General features: G+C 26.6%; 1 protein-coding gene across 6 annotated transcripts in view; it reads left to right on the top strand.

Moving 5' to 3' along the window:
- Positions 1 to 5402, top strand: part of LOC107441107 (uncharacterized) — a 41668-nt gene extending 36266 nt beyond the window's left edge. For 4 of the 6 annotated variants that reach the window (XM_043047507.3, XM_087153460.1, XM_043047503.3 and 1 more), the window contains 2 exons: positions 1068 to 1208; positions 4415 to 5402. In XM_043047507.3, coding sequence (XP_042903441.2) covers positions 1068 to 1208; positions 4415 to 4492 — 219 coding nt within the window. In that variant the 3' untranslated portion in view covers positions 4493 to 5402. Of the gene's footprint in view, positions 1 to 223; positions 387 to 1067; positions 1209 to 4414 lie in introns of those variants that run through there. The other 2 variants (XR_015429794.1, XM_043047506.3) reach the window with 2 other exon arrangements.
- The last annotated feature ends 11452 nt before the right edge of the window (positions 5403 to 16854 follow it).

Genomic DNA, 16854 nt, shown 5'->3' with positions numbered 1-16854 from the left:
CCTAATTTACTACCGTTTAGTGGTACGTTCACAAATTCAACTTTATAAAAAATGGTAGTTTCACAAAATATGTTTTCTTAAAATTTTATTTTTGTATTCCTTGAAAACGATAAATCCATATTTTTACCATATTTTTGAGTTGATATTTTAATATAATTTTTAATTTTCACAAATTATGACTAAATTTTCACAAAATAGGTACCTCTCATAAAAACCTAGACAGACCCCTGGTATTTTGATATGGAAACTAAAAATTGAATTGCATTAATATTTTTAAACTCTAAAAATTTTACTCTCATTTTGTGCCACTTTTTGGTTTTGTAAATATTTTGATTTAAAAAAAAGTTTTGAATTGAAGTTACAAGTTTAAAAAAAAAAAAAAAAAATACCAATGACATTTCGTTTTCAAATCAATTATTAATTAACAGTGGATTTAAAATTTACTTGTGTTTTCAGTTTCCTTATTATAAAATTTTCCTGTACAAATAATCTTATTGTGTAATTCTGTTTCAGACGCTTTTTATTTATGATTTGTCAGTGTGTTTGTTTTTTAATTCAGGATGCACTGAACAGTTACTTTATTAATATTAGGCATGAATATTTTCCAAAATTGTACACAAATTATTAATCTGAAGAAATGTATTTTTAACTTTTTTTCTTCCGAGACCAAGTAGTGTACTAAATTTTTTAAATTTTGTTTTGAAAATATTTTTTACAGTATACATAATATGTAATGTAGTATTTTATGCATATTTAAGAAAATATTGATTAATCTAAATTAAGTGTATCAAGCTAAATGCATAGAGATTTAGTTTAAATATATTGAAATTTTATTCATCTTAATTTGCTTAATTTTCAACAAAAAAATTTTTTTAGCCAAAGCTTTTTCATTCATATTTTAAATTTAAGAATTAATATTTTTTAGCAAAATCTTTATTTAGCTGAGTTTTTGAAAACAATGCCTAAATATTGAAGGGATACTGAATTTTCAGTGTGTCCTCAATTTTAACCTTGCTTTTTTTTTGTTTATCATTTATGTTTTGTGTGTCCATCACTTTGCATTGCAGATATTCAAAGTACGTCAAATGAATGAGCTTAACCAGCTCGAGATTGGAAGTAGATTAAACCAGATACAAAATAAACTGACTAATGCAGAACGTAATCGAGCCAGTCAGGTTCAAGCTATGTTGGAAAAAATTCATGAGCATGTAAGATAATGCAGCTGTCAAAAATCCTGTTTTAGTAGATATTAGAAGCTCTTATTGCATGCTTGCCTGGTGGTTTGAAAATTGCACAAATCTGCTTTTGCTTAGCTTTGGTTGTGGTTGCTGCTGCATTGAAATTTATTTAAATTTGAATATGTTATGCTAATTGTATGAAATATTTTACTCTCCGCATTTCAGCTTTTTATTAGTTTTTGCAAGTTTTTCATGATTTGAAGCAATTGAAAGACTTGTTGTGACATAACAAGCTGTTTTTAACTCTATTAAAGCTTTCACCAAATCTTAGGAAAATATTATTACTAAATAAATCTAAATCTATATATTTCTATCTTTCTCATGATTAGGTTTAAGATACTTTATTTAAAATTGCATTTTAGAGACTGTTTAAATTTTCTGTGTGCTGAGTGTGGATATTTTGAACTCCTTCTCTCTTGTTAGCAAAAATAAGTAAATAACTAGTAAGAAAATCAAAACCTCCTCTCTCCTTGTTTTTTTATTAAACTTTAAATTTTTCTGAAGTAGTCTAATAAATTTTTCTGAAGTAGTCTAAGTTCAGAAATAAATGTAAATAAAAAATGTCACTTTGCAGAAAATTTATTTATTTATTTATTTTGATTTAATTAATTTTACAAAACTGAAATTCCTGGACAGAAAAAAGTTCAAATTTTTCTTTCCCTAAATTTAACTTATTTCATATTTGAAATTTCTAAAAGCAAAAAAAAAAATTTTGTGGTTTTTGTTTCTTTTTATTTTAGCATTTATTACAGAAATTTAAATGTAAGAAAATTTCTCTTGTAAGTGTAGGTCATATGCCTTTTCAGTAAAAATAAGCGAATCACATATGGTAAGCTCATATATGTGATTTCTAACAACTGTGTTATAACATAGCAAGTGAAAAAATATTAGCAAAATTTCAATCTATATATTTTTAGAACTTTAAAATCCACTAAAGGAAATTATTAATATTTATCATTAAAAAAATTAATTATTTATTTTTTGTTTTAAATCATTATAATAAAATTTCTTTTTGTCGCTTGTCATTATCTCACTAAGTCCTTCAAATAAATTTCATTGTATGCAAATTTAACATTTTGAAGAGATTCTTAATTGCTTTATATTTTGCTAGAATCGCAATCGTACTACCATTGAATCTCATTTTTTTCTTACTCAGGCTATAAAAGGTTTAAAAATAATTTATATAGTTTTAACAAAAGGGTGTTCAACAGAATATTTAGTAATACTAATTCTAATCCTCTTTTTAAGAAACAGCATGTATGACTCTTATGTAGTTGATTTTTATTAAATTTTTTAAAAAGGTTTATAAAGATAAAAGCAAAAGGAGAAAATTTCTTTTAGATAGGGATACAAAAGTGATTTCTAAATTTTACATACCTAGTTTTAATTTAAACATAATTAAATGTTATTGTAATCAAATCATTATGCAAGGATTATTTTGAAGTTTATGTGAAGAAACTTTCAATATTTCGTAATTCATTAGTACTATTAAAGAAGTTTTTATATTTTTGAACTTCAATTATTATTACTTATAATGTGATAAAATGTCTAAAATATTGTTGTGTTGTGCTAATGCTATAAAATATACCTTTATGCAAATTTGTATTTTGCCTGGCCATCAAACTTAAAATAATAGCAATAGTCTTATACAAATCCTTTTAAATTTTCTTATTGTAATTGTATTAGATTGAAACTTTTAACTATTTTTTGAAAATATTTACTGATTTTAAGAGTAGTGAGATGGTGAGTTCACCCAGTGACAGTGGTTATTGATACATAATGTATGATACTGTTGATGTAAATAAACAATTAAAAAAGATAAATTTTAAAAAAATATCTAAAATTCCTATACATAAATTTCAAATTTATCCTTGCATACATTAAGTAATTTTTAGAAATATTACAATCTAATAAATGTTTATTATAATTCAAGAGTCAGAATTTAATCATTTGTTAAATGCTATAATATTTAAAGTAATGTATCTCATAACAATTTTGAATTTAGTCTTTTATTTTACTTATAATAATAAAAAAAACTTTCTCATTTTCATTTTGGTTCTTGATTATTTTGACTTTTGAAGATTATTATCTACATAATTTCGACAGTTGGAAAATTTATTAAGTTATTTGTTTGTTTTGAAAGTTAATGGCAGTTAAAATGTGCACATAATTTTTTTATTCACACGATTTAAAAATTTATAAAAATACAAGATAATGTGAAAATATTTATCAGCATTACTTATATTTGTTATGCATTTTAATTTTAATCATGCCATGGGAACAGCTTTTACGTTTTTAACATTCCATTCATATTAACATTTTTAAATTGCTAATTTATTTAATGCCTTTGTATCTGTTTTTTAAAGAAAACATAATAATGCTTTTTAAATACTTTTTATTTTTAATGGTTTTATTACATTTTCTTATGAATGTTCTTTATAATCTCATATCAGTTTTCAAGTATTAATATTGATGCAATAGCTTTATGGTTACACACATGCATTTAATATTTAAAGTTCTTGTTTTTAAAAATAAAATTTAATCATTCATTGTTTTTCAGTCAAAGTTATTTTTAATTATTTCATTTTCTGTCAAATTTCATTTCTCTTCAATATCTTAGTTGGCAATATTCAATACATTAAATACTCTCATACACAATTGTAAATTTTTTCCATAAAAAGAAAAAGTCCTTTATTAAGTTAAAAGTAGCAACTAATTTTATAATGTCTACTATAGATATGTCCTTAGTTGCATTGAATGATCGTGGTACTTAAGAACAAAGAACTTAAGTAAAAAAAAATTTCGTTATTTTATGTGAAATATATTTAAATTATAGTTTTTGATAAAATGTTTTGTGTTCCTGTTTAAGAATGAGCTATAGCTTTTTTTTCTTTAATAAAAAATTCTTGGATCACTTAACGCATTTGTGGATTTGTTCTTTTCGTATAAAGAGGCAAAGTTAAAAAAATTGTATACATTTTTTAAATTAAATAGCAAACAATTTCCTTTGTTATTGAATAAGAAAACATGTATATCTGATATAAATTCTTGAAACTGCAAGAGAATTGAGGTGTGCAAATTAAATGTTTAATATTTCTGGAATTTAATTCTCATTTATTTTTCCTTGTACGATATGATGTTACAGCTTTGATTTCATCAATTTGTCTTTTTTTCAGGAGAGGCACTGCGAGGAAGTTCGCCAAAAAGCCCATTCCATCTCTGAAAATGAATGCAAGGAAAATTTCTCTGGATGAGTTGCCAAAACCGCTCTAACTTAAGCTCCTGTGGAATCCATTGATTCTTTGATTAAAGCGTTGAACTTTTTCTTTTGCAGGGGGATAATTTTACTTGCAAAACTTATTTTTCTATTTTATTTTTGATCATTTTTATTTCTTTGAGAAACATTTATTCAGTGTGTTATTTACATGCATAGGGTATCGAACAGGCAGAATTGAACGAAAGAGATCAAAAAAATCTCTTTTCGTAGTCTATTGCACAAAAATTAGCTTCTTTTTAAAGCACAACTGCAGACATGTTTTTATATAATTATACAGCTGATGCTAATGCATATATCTGCAGTGCAGATAAATTGTGCAACTTTTACTGATTTTAAAGTTTACGATTTACTAAATCTTACAAGTTTATGTGATATTTTACTACACTCTCATATTTGCTATTGTTAAATCTCCGTATTAATAACATGTTATTTGTTGCTACCGGTATGCAAATTTAATTAGCTTGACATGTTGAATTAACTGCAATGCCTCCTATTACATGTGCTACCTAATTATGCTATTAATCTCTGGACCAATTTAATAGATTGTAGATAATGAAAAGTGCTTTGTCTTGTTGAGTGTTAATGCACAATTCTTTGTTCTTTAATCCTGGTGCTGTCTAACATTGCTGTGTTAAAAGTTTAAAAAAAAAAAAAAAAGTTCCAACTAATGCTAACAAATAAAGAAAAACAATTAGCAGTATTCCTTTTGAACAATTTGCCTTATTAGTTAGATCATATCAAATTAGAATTATGAACAAAACTGAGTTACTTAAAAATATATCTGTAAAAAAATAGTCTAGCACAGAAGCACTTTAAATTGTAAAATGTGCTTTTGCTTATTGATTGTAGTTGTGTATATGTTCAATAAATGTCTTGTACATGTTCAAGCTTTTGTTTAATTTTTATTTGTGTTTCACTGCATCAAACTTATTAAAATTAGCAACCGGATAAATAGAAATGAAAAATGTATGAACCATCTTAGAATAATTTTTTGATTAAAAGTATTAATTTAAAATTAAGTTTTTTTTTTATTCTAACAAAATTCTATATTGCATTAATTTTAACATTCAATAAAATAGTGTAAAAGAAAGTAAGGCTCATGAAATACAATTACTATATATTTAAAAATTAATATCAAAGTTTGTCAACAGATAGTGCTACAGACTAAAAAAAAAAATTTGAAAATGTATGAAGTTACCAATATTTACTGCAACTAAATGGTGCTCAGAACAAACCAGTGAAAACGTTACAGTTGGTTTAAGTTCTAGTCACTTTTTCACTATTTAAATAATTTAGTTATTTAAAAAGATTAAGTTATTAAATAGTTTATAAATATAATACCTTAATAATAATCATTAATTTATAATGTAATGCCAAATGAAATTTATTACAAAATAGAAATAAAATAAATGTATTCATTTTTATTTCCTTTTAAACTTTAATAATATATTTATAAATAATAAAAAGAAATCCAGCAAAAGTGAGTATTAGTGTAATGTTACCCCTCACCCTTATAAGCAGCACAGGAATTTTTTTTAAAATTGAAGTTCAAAGGAGTAGTATGGTTTATGACTAAAAAGCTGATTCTGAAGAAAAACAACGCCAATACATGTGCAGGATATCTTTACTGCAAAACTCTGGGATCTCAGATTTTCCATACTTTTGACTTTTCAAAACTTTCGTATCTCTAAAATGCATTGAAACATTTTAGGTGATCATCATGTAGAAATAAATTATATCTTGTAGATTTAATTACCGCCGATATATTTTTCATAAATTGAATATGCTATTTGAGTAAACAACTTAGAAAAGTTCCATGCAAAATTATACCAACTCTAGCTAATGTTATGTAATTGTTTGAAATACCTAGAAATCCAAAAATTTGGTTTGACACTTTTATTTTAACTCTAATTGCATAGGTGTTTTGTTGTATGTTTTATATATACAAAAAAGCAGGGTTGGCTGACATTAACAGTTTTTTTATAAAAATGAATTCTATTTTTAAATTCTTCTAGTTTGATTGTAACAAAAAGTTTTACAATTTTTAGCAATGAGAATCTGTATTTCATATAAACTTAAATGTTTACGTGGATATTTTTGTGGAAAACTCTTACTATTTTTAAGCAGAGTTGACATTTTGACTGGAAGAAACTGGACAGAAAAATGACCCATACAATTGTTTAACAATAAGTATTTTCAAAGTAACTGAAATTTAAAGATATTAAATGTATTATAGTAACTTAAAGTTTATCATGCTTTCATTGTTTTTTTCTTTCTTAAAAAAAACTATTAGTTAATGAATTTTTTTTTTATATATTTATGAATTGGTTTGAGTCTTCATACTTAACATTTTATTATAAAAGTTAACTATTTGTAATTGAGAATTCAATATGTTTTTAGTAGCGTCTATGTTTAGTATGTGTTAATAATTTAGTGGTATTAATAAAATTAAGTTTTACACTTTTTGAAATAAAATATTAAAAAATTAGTTATTTAAAATTTTTCTGTTTAGTTTTTATGTATTTAAAAACGTTACATCCAACAGCTCAAAAATTAATACTATTATTTGAACTATATTGCAATTATTAACTGTATTAATGTTTGATTTCTCTTTCTGAAAAAGAGTTACGAATTATCGACTCAAATTTTAATTTAAAAAACTGTCTACATGGGTATTAACATAACATTTGTGATGTAACAATTAAAACAATACAATACATATGTGAAAGGGGAACTATGGATCAAGATTGACAGTTAAAACTTATCTGGCAGAGATGGAGAATTATCTTCTTTAGTCAGACATAAACTTCCACCAGCTTGACCTTATATAACGATCAATCTATTCCCAACAATGATCTTATATGGCTTTTCCCAATTTAGAACAGTGGTTCCCGAATGGTGATCCGCAGAACCCTAGGGCTGCTTGAGTTGGTGCTTTTTATAGCTAGTGATGAGTATTGAAACCATATTTTATATCGATTCAATTATAATGCATTATTTATTTAATATTTTGGTTGCCTATGAAATTATCCAAGTAAAATGCCAAAGAAATAAAAATGCATGTTTTTTTATAAAAAATATATAATATTTTTAATAATGTATTGATCAAATTATGAAAAGAATTATCACATATAAAATATTGAAGCTAATATATCTCATTAAGCTTTTCAAAAAAAAACTAATATGTTTTTGTAATAATCATTTTCAACGCAGCTTTAAGCTTTCATTTTGAAGCGAACCATAATTTGTCTTTTTTTTTTTTTCCAGTTCCTTTTTTTGCCCCAAAAACAAATTCACAACTAAACAAGATATAGCTTAAGGACTGAAAATTAACAGTTAGATATAAAATATATATTGATAATAAAGCAATTAAAAAATCTTCATATCTCTAATTAAATGTTTGAAACGAGCCTCTTATAGGTTATAACGTTTACAATTACCATAATGTAACTGTAGAGATTCCATCAAAAGAAAGTAGATTTAGGGTTCCACAACTTTATTTCCCTGTGGCCAGTGACATAGGTTTGGGGGGGACAAAACGCCCCTCTGAAATTGAACATTACTAGAGTAATGAACTATTGTATGGTAAATAGGATGTAGATATTAAAAGTTTTCATTTAATTTTTTGTAATTTAAGCGTTTAGAATAAATAAAATACTAGAAGAAGCTAACTGATAATCCCCTTGAACATACATTAAAACTAAGCCTCTGGCATTTATTTTTCACCAGGTTTTCATCACCGTACCTGTCGAGAAAGATTATTCTCATGGGGACAGCTGCATCAATTAGATAGATAATTCACTCATTTTTTAAACACTTGGTATGTAGATTGAATATGGCCATCTTGAATGCGAGTTAATTCATATTCAAAAAAAGATACTGTAAAAAATAGCATGAATGTTGTACTTTCTTCGAATTTTTTCTTAGTGAACTAATTACGGGTATTAGTAAAACGTTAATTGTTTTTAACCTTTTGGTACAGCGCTTAACTCCAGTCATAAAAAGGTTAAACTATAACTGATATTTAAAATTGTGTTAGATTAACTCTTGATCATATTAGCCAAGATCTCACACTTGGCTAGGGAAGAAAAAAAAAAAGAATTGCGGATTGATTTCTAAGATTATGTACATTTTATTAACTTTTCGGTTGTCTTATTTTCAGGTTTAGAAGGGGGGGGGGAACAGGTTTAAACTAGGTTTATTTATTTTTGCTTAAACTATGCTTATTTTGGTTTTAACTAGTTTTATTTTTTTTTGGTTTATTTAGAACAAAAAGTAAAATGACAAGTTAGACCTCCAAATTGAAGGCAATTAATAAACCATTGAAAAGTACTTCACAAAAACTTATTAATAGTTTGACAAAAAATGCATGCAAATATATTCACTTTTGCTCATAAATATGTGAACTTGATAAAAAAAAAATAGAACTAAAAATCTTAAATATTAATTCACTTGACAAGTAAATAAACATTTAATATCTAAATTATTTTTTAATAGTGCCTGTTTGTAAAAGATAGTTTACCTCCTTGACTGTTAGTATATAAAGAAATATCGTCATTAAGAATTATTTTCATTTAATGTTCTTTTTTAACAGTAGGGGAGAGTGGGGTCAATTGTAACATTTTTTACTTAACTATTTTTAACTAACAAAAAATCCAATATATTATTAGTATTAATTGACAGACGAGTAAAGTAGACTCTTCTCTAGTAGAAAAAAAAATAAATACCTTATTTTAAATGTTGTTATATTAGTTATTAACAATTTTTGACAGTCGTGCACTTGTTACAATTGTCCCCACTTACGGGGTCAATTGTAACAGTTCATAAATTCAACTAAAACATAGTTAATCATACAGATTATCTTAGTTGTGATATATTTTTTCATTAATTAAAATAGTAGTGATATTTTAGGAGTAAAAATAATAATGAGCAGAGACCTAAGGGGTTAAAAGTTTTAATTTGTGCTGTGAAAGGTGACAAATAAAATAATGCACATGCAACATAATATAAATGATATATGAAACTATTTGTGGTTCTTAAAGAGTTAAGTAATGGTTTGTAAACATAAGAAATGGGACCTAAAGGGTTAAACAATTGCAATTGAAATTATGAATTTATTTTCAGCTGTTACAATCGCCCCTTTACTTATTGTTACAATTGTCCCCAAGACGCCATTTCAGCTTCATTTGTTAAAAACAATGCTAGTTAATTGACATAACTAATCTTTTTTTTTTTTTTTGAAATGTTAATTAAGGTGTCCACTTACATATTCGGTTAATAATTTTTATTTGTTTAAACAAAATTACTTTGTTACAATATAATATTCTAATACCAAAAAAAGTACTTACGCAGCGTCAAGATATCTTTTGTGAGGTAACTCTTTCAAAAGTACATAAAAATGGTTGCCAGCAGGGGTGTACATGTAGATTTATTAAATACACCTTGTGCGCCACCTAGGAACCAAATCTAGAACCGGACACTCGAAATTTTTGCTCTGTTACAATCGTACCCTGTTACAATTGACCCCACTCTCCCCTACACAATTTGTAGTAATAATATCAATTGTTCTTTAATAAACGTTTTTTTTTTATTTATCGAATCAATACAAATTTTAATATCAATGAGATATTCACAAGGTAATATATTTTTTCAATTAAAAATATTTTTAATTAATAGAATGATAAAGAGAAATAAAAAAGAGAAATGGACTGCATAAATATAAAATAGTAATGGCATACATGTTTTTGCACGAACGGTTCGAAATAAGGAATAAATTACTTTTTTATCATTCAATTTAACCTAAAGCTTGAAATTTAACAATGGTATTACTAACGTATCGCAGCATTTAATGAGTAAGAAATATATACATGTATTTTTAGTGGTTTTATTATTATTTTTTTAATACTGTGCATATGATAATTTTTTAATGCTGCATATTAAATACTGAGAAAAAAAGAGAACGAAAATTTCCATATATTTAAAAATATATATTTATTCATCCTTCTTTTGCATCGTAAATATTTTTTCGGGATGTACATAATTTTTTCAATTTGCAGGGTTAAAAGATCTGCTCCAAAATGCCTATTTTTTTGGCTCCAAAATTCTAATATTGAGCAAAAAGTAAATTTGTGGGCCAACATCAGTTTTGTTGCTCCAGAACAGCAAGCAATTTTCGTTTTTCACTTAAATGTCAATTTTCACGTTTAGTGAGACTTATTTTTCCTCCATGGAATAGAGCATGTCAAGAAGTTATTACTAAGATAACGAAATAAGCGTCATAACCCATCAAATATGTAAAAAATCGTAGAGGTAACAAGAAAAATATGTTATGATGCACGCCGCCTTTGGGACATTTAATTCTCTCTAACACAGAAAGAGAGAAAAAAAATACATAACAGAATGTCAGCAGATACACGTAAGCAAAATTATAACTAACTTTGAATAAATATGAACAAAAATCTTTTTCATACCATTTTTTAAAAAAAAATTTTTTTTTCCTTAATTGCATCGTTGCTTTTACTTGATGAAGAAGTTTGATCGGTTCTAATTAAAAGCCTTAATTGTCCAAAACTCTTCTTATTCTGAAACTTTTTTTTTACCGGATGCTTTGCATTTTCAGAAAATACTTAAAGGTGCTTTTTATATCGGGTGTTCGTAAAAAAAAAAAAAACTAATTTTCCAAAAAGAGATTTTTCTTTGTCTCTTTAATTGTCTCCATAAATTACGTATAAAGCATGTTTTTCACTATGTTCTGTTTAACATTTTCACAACTCACTGAACCACTATCTGTTCCTGCATACCGTCGTACACATCTTAGGAAAGCGCCAATCCTAATGGATGCATTACTTGCGGATCCGCATGCACTGTGCTGGATTCGTTGGGAAGGATATTTGCACCCGCAGAACAGTCATCACTTCAAAATTTTTCTCTTTTGATAAATGAGATTTCTTTTTATCAAAGTTGAAATGACTGAGGGACCGTCCACTAATTACACAAAATATTTAAAGCTTTTTATAGGAAGTCTTATTTTACCGGATTCATTATGAAAATTTATGAAAGAAAAAAGAATTAAAAAAAGTTTGTATTGGGGTTTTTCACTATTTTAACATTTATCAAATACAGTAAGAAATCTCTTACAGATTTGTCAATTCAAAATGATGTAATTTATTTTTTTAATTTGAATTTAAGAATTCAATCACTAACTTTGTTAAATATGATAAATATAACACATTTTAGATAAGATAAATACATTTGTTAAATAAGATAAATGTGGGATCCATCTAACTATTGACAACTGACAAAAATGTTTAGTTTCAATACTCATTGTATTTTCATTACATTCAAAAGTGAATGAAGTTTTTTTCCTTACAGAAATACTAAACCAATTACAAATTTTAATAAAAATTCAACAGGAGCCATTTACTAATTATAATATGAAATTCTTAAATTTTTTTTTAGTTCGTTTAATTATCTACAGTTCATTATGATCATATTAATCCTGTAATTGTTTTTATTGAGCATACATTTATAAATAATTTTTATTTCAATCTGAACAATTCATCCCATAACTTTTTTAAATTCAAGTTTAACCCATTATGATTTTGAAGTGCTTAAAAGGTGCTTACTATTTTGTTGAAAAATTCGGCCACGCACCCTGAGGGAGGAGGAGTATTCATATAATAAATAGGGGACTCTCTTTCTGTAAAAAGGAAAACTGAAATGTGGAAATCCTGGGTCCTAAAACACGCAGTTTTCAAAGCTTAGCAAAATCCGTGTTGTCATAATAAAACAATGTATTAAAAATATTGGAATTCGAAATGCCATGAGGAAAGGGGTTGACAAAAAATCTAAATGACGAGGATTTACTATAGAATTGGCGCAAATAGAGTAAGTTCAAATCGAAATTTTAAAATAATGCAAAAAAAGTGGATGTAGCCAAAAAAAAAAAAATTTTAAGCGTAAAACTACTGTGGAATCGGATGTGATTTTTGAATAAATCTTTAACATGAATCAAATGAGAAGTCGGAGTGTCTTTATAACAATGTTTGTTGTATGTCGCAATTAAACATATCAATAAAATAATCGGAAATTGATGTGGGTTTAAAGGGAGAGTTAATCCAGCTGTTCAAAAAGTGATAATTGAAATTCAAAAATTGTGTATTGCAATTATATCCTAAAGACATTGTAATTTGAAAAACCATGTGGAAATGAACAAAAAACGACAAACGGCTGTGAGCTTAGCAATCCGTTCTAGGATGCGTTGATGACTATATATTGATGATGATGGTATGTTTTTATGAGTGGTGGTAAATAAGTTTAATTTGAAAATGGTACTTAATTTAGCTTATTGGCATATTTCTTTTGTCTCATTATTTACAATCAATATTTATCTAAATATGATATACACCTGTGAAAATAAAATTTAAAATGTAATTCTTCGTTGCATTTCTGTTAGATCTTTTTTATTTAATAATGCATATTTGACTTTCAGAACAATATAAAATGTTCACGTCAAAGAGAAAATTAATTCGCTCTATCTTGTACTATATATATTATAGAATTATTGAAAAGAGTTTATAGTTTCGTAGTCTTATTGAAATCCTGGTCTTGGCGACTTATTTCAATAAATTAGTGGAACAATTGGTTTTGAAAACGAAACAACTATATGAAGTTAATAGAGCATTGATTGGGCCAATAAAAATGGCGCGCCTTATGCTGACATGCCCTTAACAAATCAAATGAGAGATAAGAATTTTTACTTTTGTTTCGCTGTCGAAGAAAATAGTTTGTAAGAAATGCTTTGTGCGTAAAGAATAACAATTTTTATTTATTTCAAATACACTTTCTGATTCATTTTTAGAAAAATAATAGTAATAAAATTCAAATATGATGCAATTCTCTAATTTTAATGAAAAAGAAACAGTTTTTATTCAATAATATTTGATTTCCTCATTTCACACGATTTAGGCAAGCAAAAGTGCAAGTACCCAAATGAAAAAAAAAAAAATGTTTCTAAACACGATCGTCAATTTAAGTAGAGAAACTTAGCTCAACTTTAATACCCCATTTGGCTGATAAAGAGTAGCTAGCGCTGACGTCACATGTCACATTTGTGGGTATGGGAGGTCTTCTTCTTGTACCAAGTGCAAGTACCCAATTGATTATTTTTAAGTAGCTCCTCCTTTTAAAACGCTCATAAAATTCGGATTTTTTTTTAAATTTTATAAATAAGTAAAATATCCCCATATTAGTTGGACCTTATTTGTGAAATAGACAATTCATGTAAAATAAACTTATCAGCATAATTAGAACTGAATTTAATCGATATACACATATAAGGGAGTTGATGAGCATAATTCAAGAAATTTTCATTCTTTAGAAATTATTTATTTCATTCTCATAAAATTATTAAATTTAAAGAAAACCTAAATTAGTTAGAACTTACTACATTAATTAGACCATATTCGTGAATAAAGATGAGTTAATTCTTAACACGAAATTAATCAGTTTAAAAATACGTAAAATAATCATCCTATTAATAATTAATTAAACTTATATAAATGATTTATTTGGAAATACGTGAAAAACAAGAGCTCGAAATTCACGAGAGTCTACTTTTTTTATTTAAGCTATATATTATTTTTTTGTGTATTTTATTGTAACAGTGATATATTTTTGTTTTGTGTACCTGGAAACTTCGATGCATAACTTGTTTGTTTCTGTTCCACATGGTTACGTGCCTGTCTTTGTGTAAAGCATTGAGGTGTTAAGTCTCTGTGTAAATATATAGTGAAAGAATTGAAATCTTTGTGAAAGAATATAGAATGTGTGGCTTAAGAGAATTGATACTTGACGGGCTTGGCTTACTCGAAATAAAATGGAGAGAGCAGTTGCTAACGTAAAAAATGCAGGGTTTAATTAACCAATCAGGATCGCGATATCCACACTAAGTCACTTGCAGGTATCCCATTAGAAAATTCCAGAATCTCTTATCAGATTAACACTGATATGGTTCCTCAGATTTAGTTCCCTATTTCAGTGAGATATAGTTTAAACTAAAACAAATTTTTCGCCTCCCATCGTAACTTCAACTACTATTTTTATTTTATTTTTTCAAAATTCTTATTTAAGTTTTTATTGCTATAAAACTTGTCAAACACCTTTCGATTAAAAGATGTAGCGAAACGTTAATTGTTAAAATTGCTTTAAAATCTTAAAAAGTTTTAATTTTATTCATTATTATAATGTATAGGTTTGAAGCGAATGAAGTTTTTAATCAAGTAATTACATAAGTTGATTGAAAAATTGACTTTTTCTCAAAATCTGTCCTAAAAATTAATGTAAATTATTTTTAGTTTTATAATTCGTGATCGAAAGCTTGAGTACGGAGCTTGAAAATATCAGGCATTTATTTATTAAGTTTACATTTTGTTCTATCATAATCATTGGCAGATTTGGACACCATTTTCTTAGCAACAAATAAGAAGCAAAATTCATCTATGGAAAAGGCAGAAAAACTTGAAAAATCTCTCCAGAACATTGGTAAATCTTTCAGAAACAGAACACGGCAAACATTTGAAGAAAAAGTTCTCAATAATTTTTAACTTCCATTATCAACAAACATGCAACTGATAACTACTGATTTCGGGATCGCGTACTGTTAGATGCTTGTAGTATAATGGTAAAATAAATATTTTTGTTGTCTTCAATTCATTACAAATTGAAGTGAAGTCAACATTGCTTACTTCATTCCAATAAATAAATGCGATTTGGAAAGTACGGAACTGTCACAGTTATAGAATATTCTTCTTCTTTATAGAATAGTATATGTTGCGGTACGCATAAGCAAACTGTAGAATAACTGAATTTTGAATAATGTTTATTTTTGTTTATGTAAAAGGAATACCTTTGTTTGGAATACTGTACGTTACGTTATCTTAGAATAAATATATTGTATATTCTTCCTATATTTGTTCTTCAATATATATATTTATCTTTAAAAACAATCTCCTTATTGTGCATTTTGTGATTGTTCTGGACACTGGCCTCAAGATTGCAAAACAATAATTGATTCCAATTTAAGAATTCAAAAGCTGAAAACTACTAATCGTTGCTTTTTATGTATAAATAGAGGACATAATTCTATAAATTGTCCACGTAAGGACAGAACTTGTTGTGTTAAATGTAAAAAGAAACATCATGTTTCAATTCGCAGACTAAGTACTGAACCAGTGGTAACATCAACTAATCATATCGGAAATATTAATACAAACTTTACTCATTTACAAACTGCTTGCATTCGCATAACTGGTTATACAGGTATTACTAAAATGTCACGGTGTATTTTAGACTGTGGGAGTCAGACAAGCTTTGTTCAGTCAAGTTTAATAGATTTTCTAGGATTAGAAGTTATTAATTCAAGTTCAATAGAAATTAGAGCTTTTGAATCGCAATCGATTCAACTACAATCCAGGCGTCAGGTAAAAATGCAGCTATCTAATATTTGGAACAGTTCTTTAGTTAATATTACCAGGGCTAAAGAGAATAGAAGGGCTGGTTCACTCCTTTGAAGTATCTCTCGCCGCGCTGATGCTCCGACGTCACTCTAGTGACGTCACTTTGGCGCAAAGCTCGCACTTTTACTTCAAGAACGGAGCGTTTGGCCTTACTAGCTCTAACTAATATTGGATCATTTCTTTTTGCGAGATATTCTAAGACATTTGTTATTTTCTATAATGACTTTCCTCAGTTTTTGCAGTGAATTTCCAAGAATTTAAAACTATTATCGAAATGCCAGTTTGCGCGATTGCAACTTGAAAAAATTCTGATACAAAAACAAAAGGAAAAAGTATAATTTTTCGCGTGTTCCCTAAAGTAAATGAACAACTATGTAAAGAATGGATTCCGAAATGACACAGTTAATATAAAACAGCAATACGTTTATTCTGTCGTAAAGAACTTTTATAAAAATTCATTATCTAAATAGAAACCGCCTCGTTACTTCATAAAGAAAGGCAGGTGAAAAGAATTAAAAAATGGATAAAGTCAAAGAAAATTAAAATGTAAATAAAAAGTGTAAATAAAATATATAGTATATAGTTGAAATTCTCCTAATTTCATAACATATTTTTTAATGTAGTTATTCTAAATATTTATGATTTTTTTTGAAAATTATATTCTCTTCAATTTAAATATCTATAAATTATATCATCGTAAATTTAAATGTCTATAAACAATTGTAAAATTTCTAATGTCATTATGAACCTAAATTATTATTTTGTTTCAGTAATTAGCGTTTAAGGTCGATGTTTCCCAATGATTAAGTAAGAACAAATTGCC

The sequence above is a fragment of the Parasteatoda tepidariorum genome, chromosome 10, assembly GCF_982258835.1.
Source record: "Parasteatoda tepidariorum strain Cologne lab strain chromosome 10, Ptep-v5.0, whole genome shotgun sequence".
NCBI classification, from domain to species: domain Eukaryota; kingdom Metazoa; phylum Arthropoda; class Arachnida; order Araneae; family Theridiidae; genus Parasteatoda; species Parasteatoda tepidariorum.
This window is presented reverse-complemented; position numbering and strand designations above follow the sequence as displayed.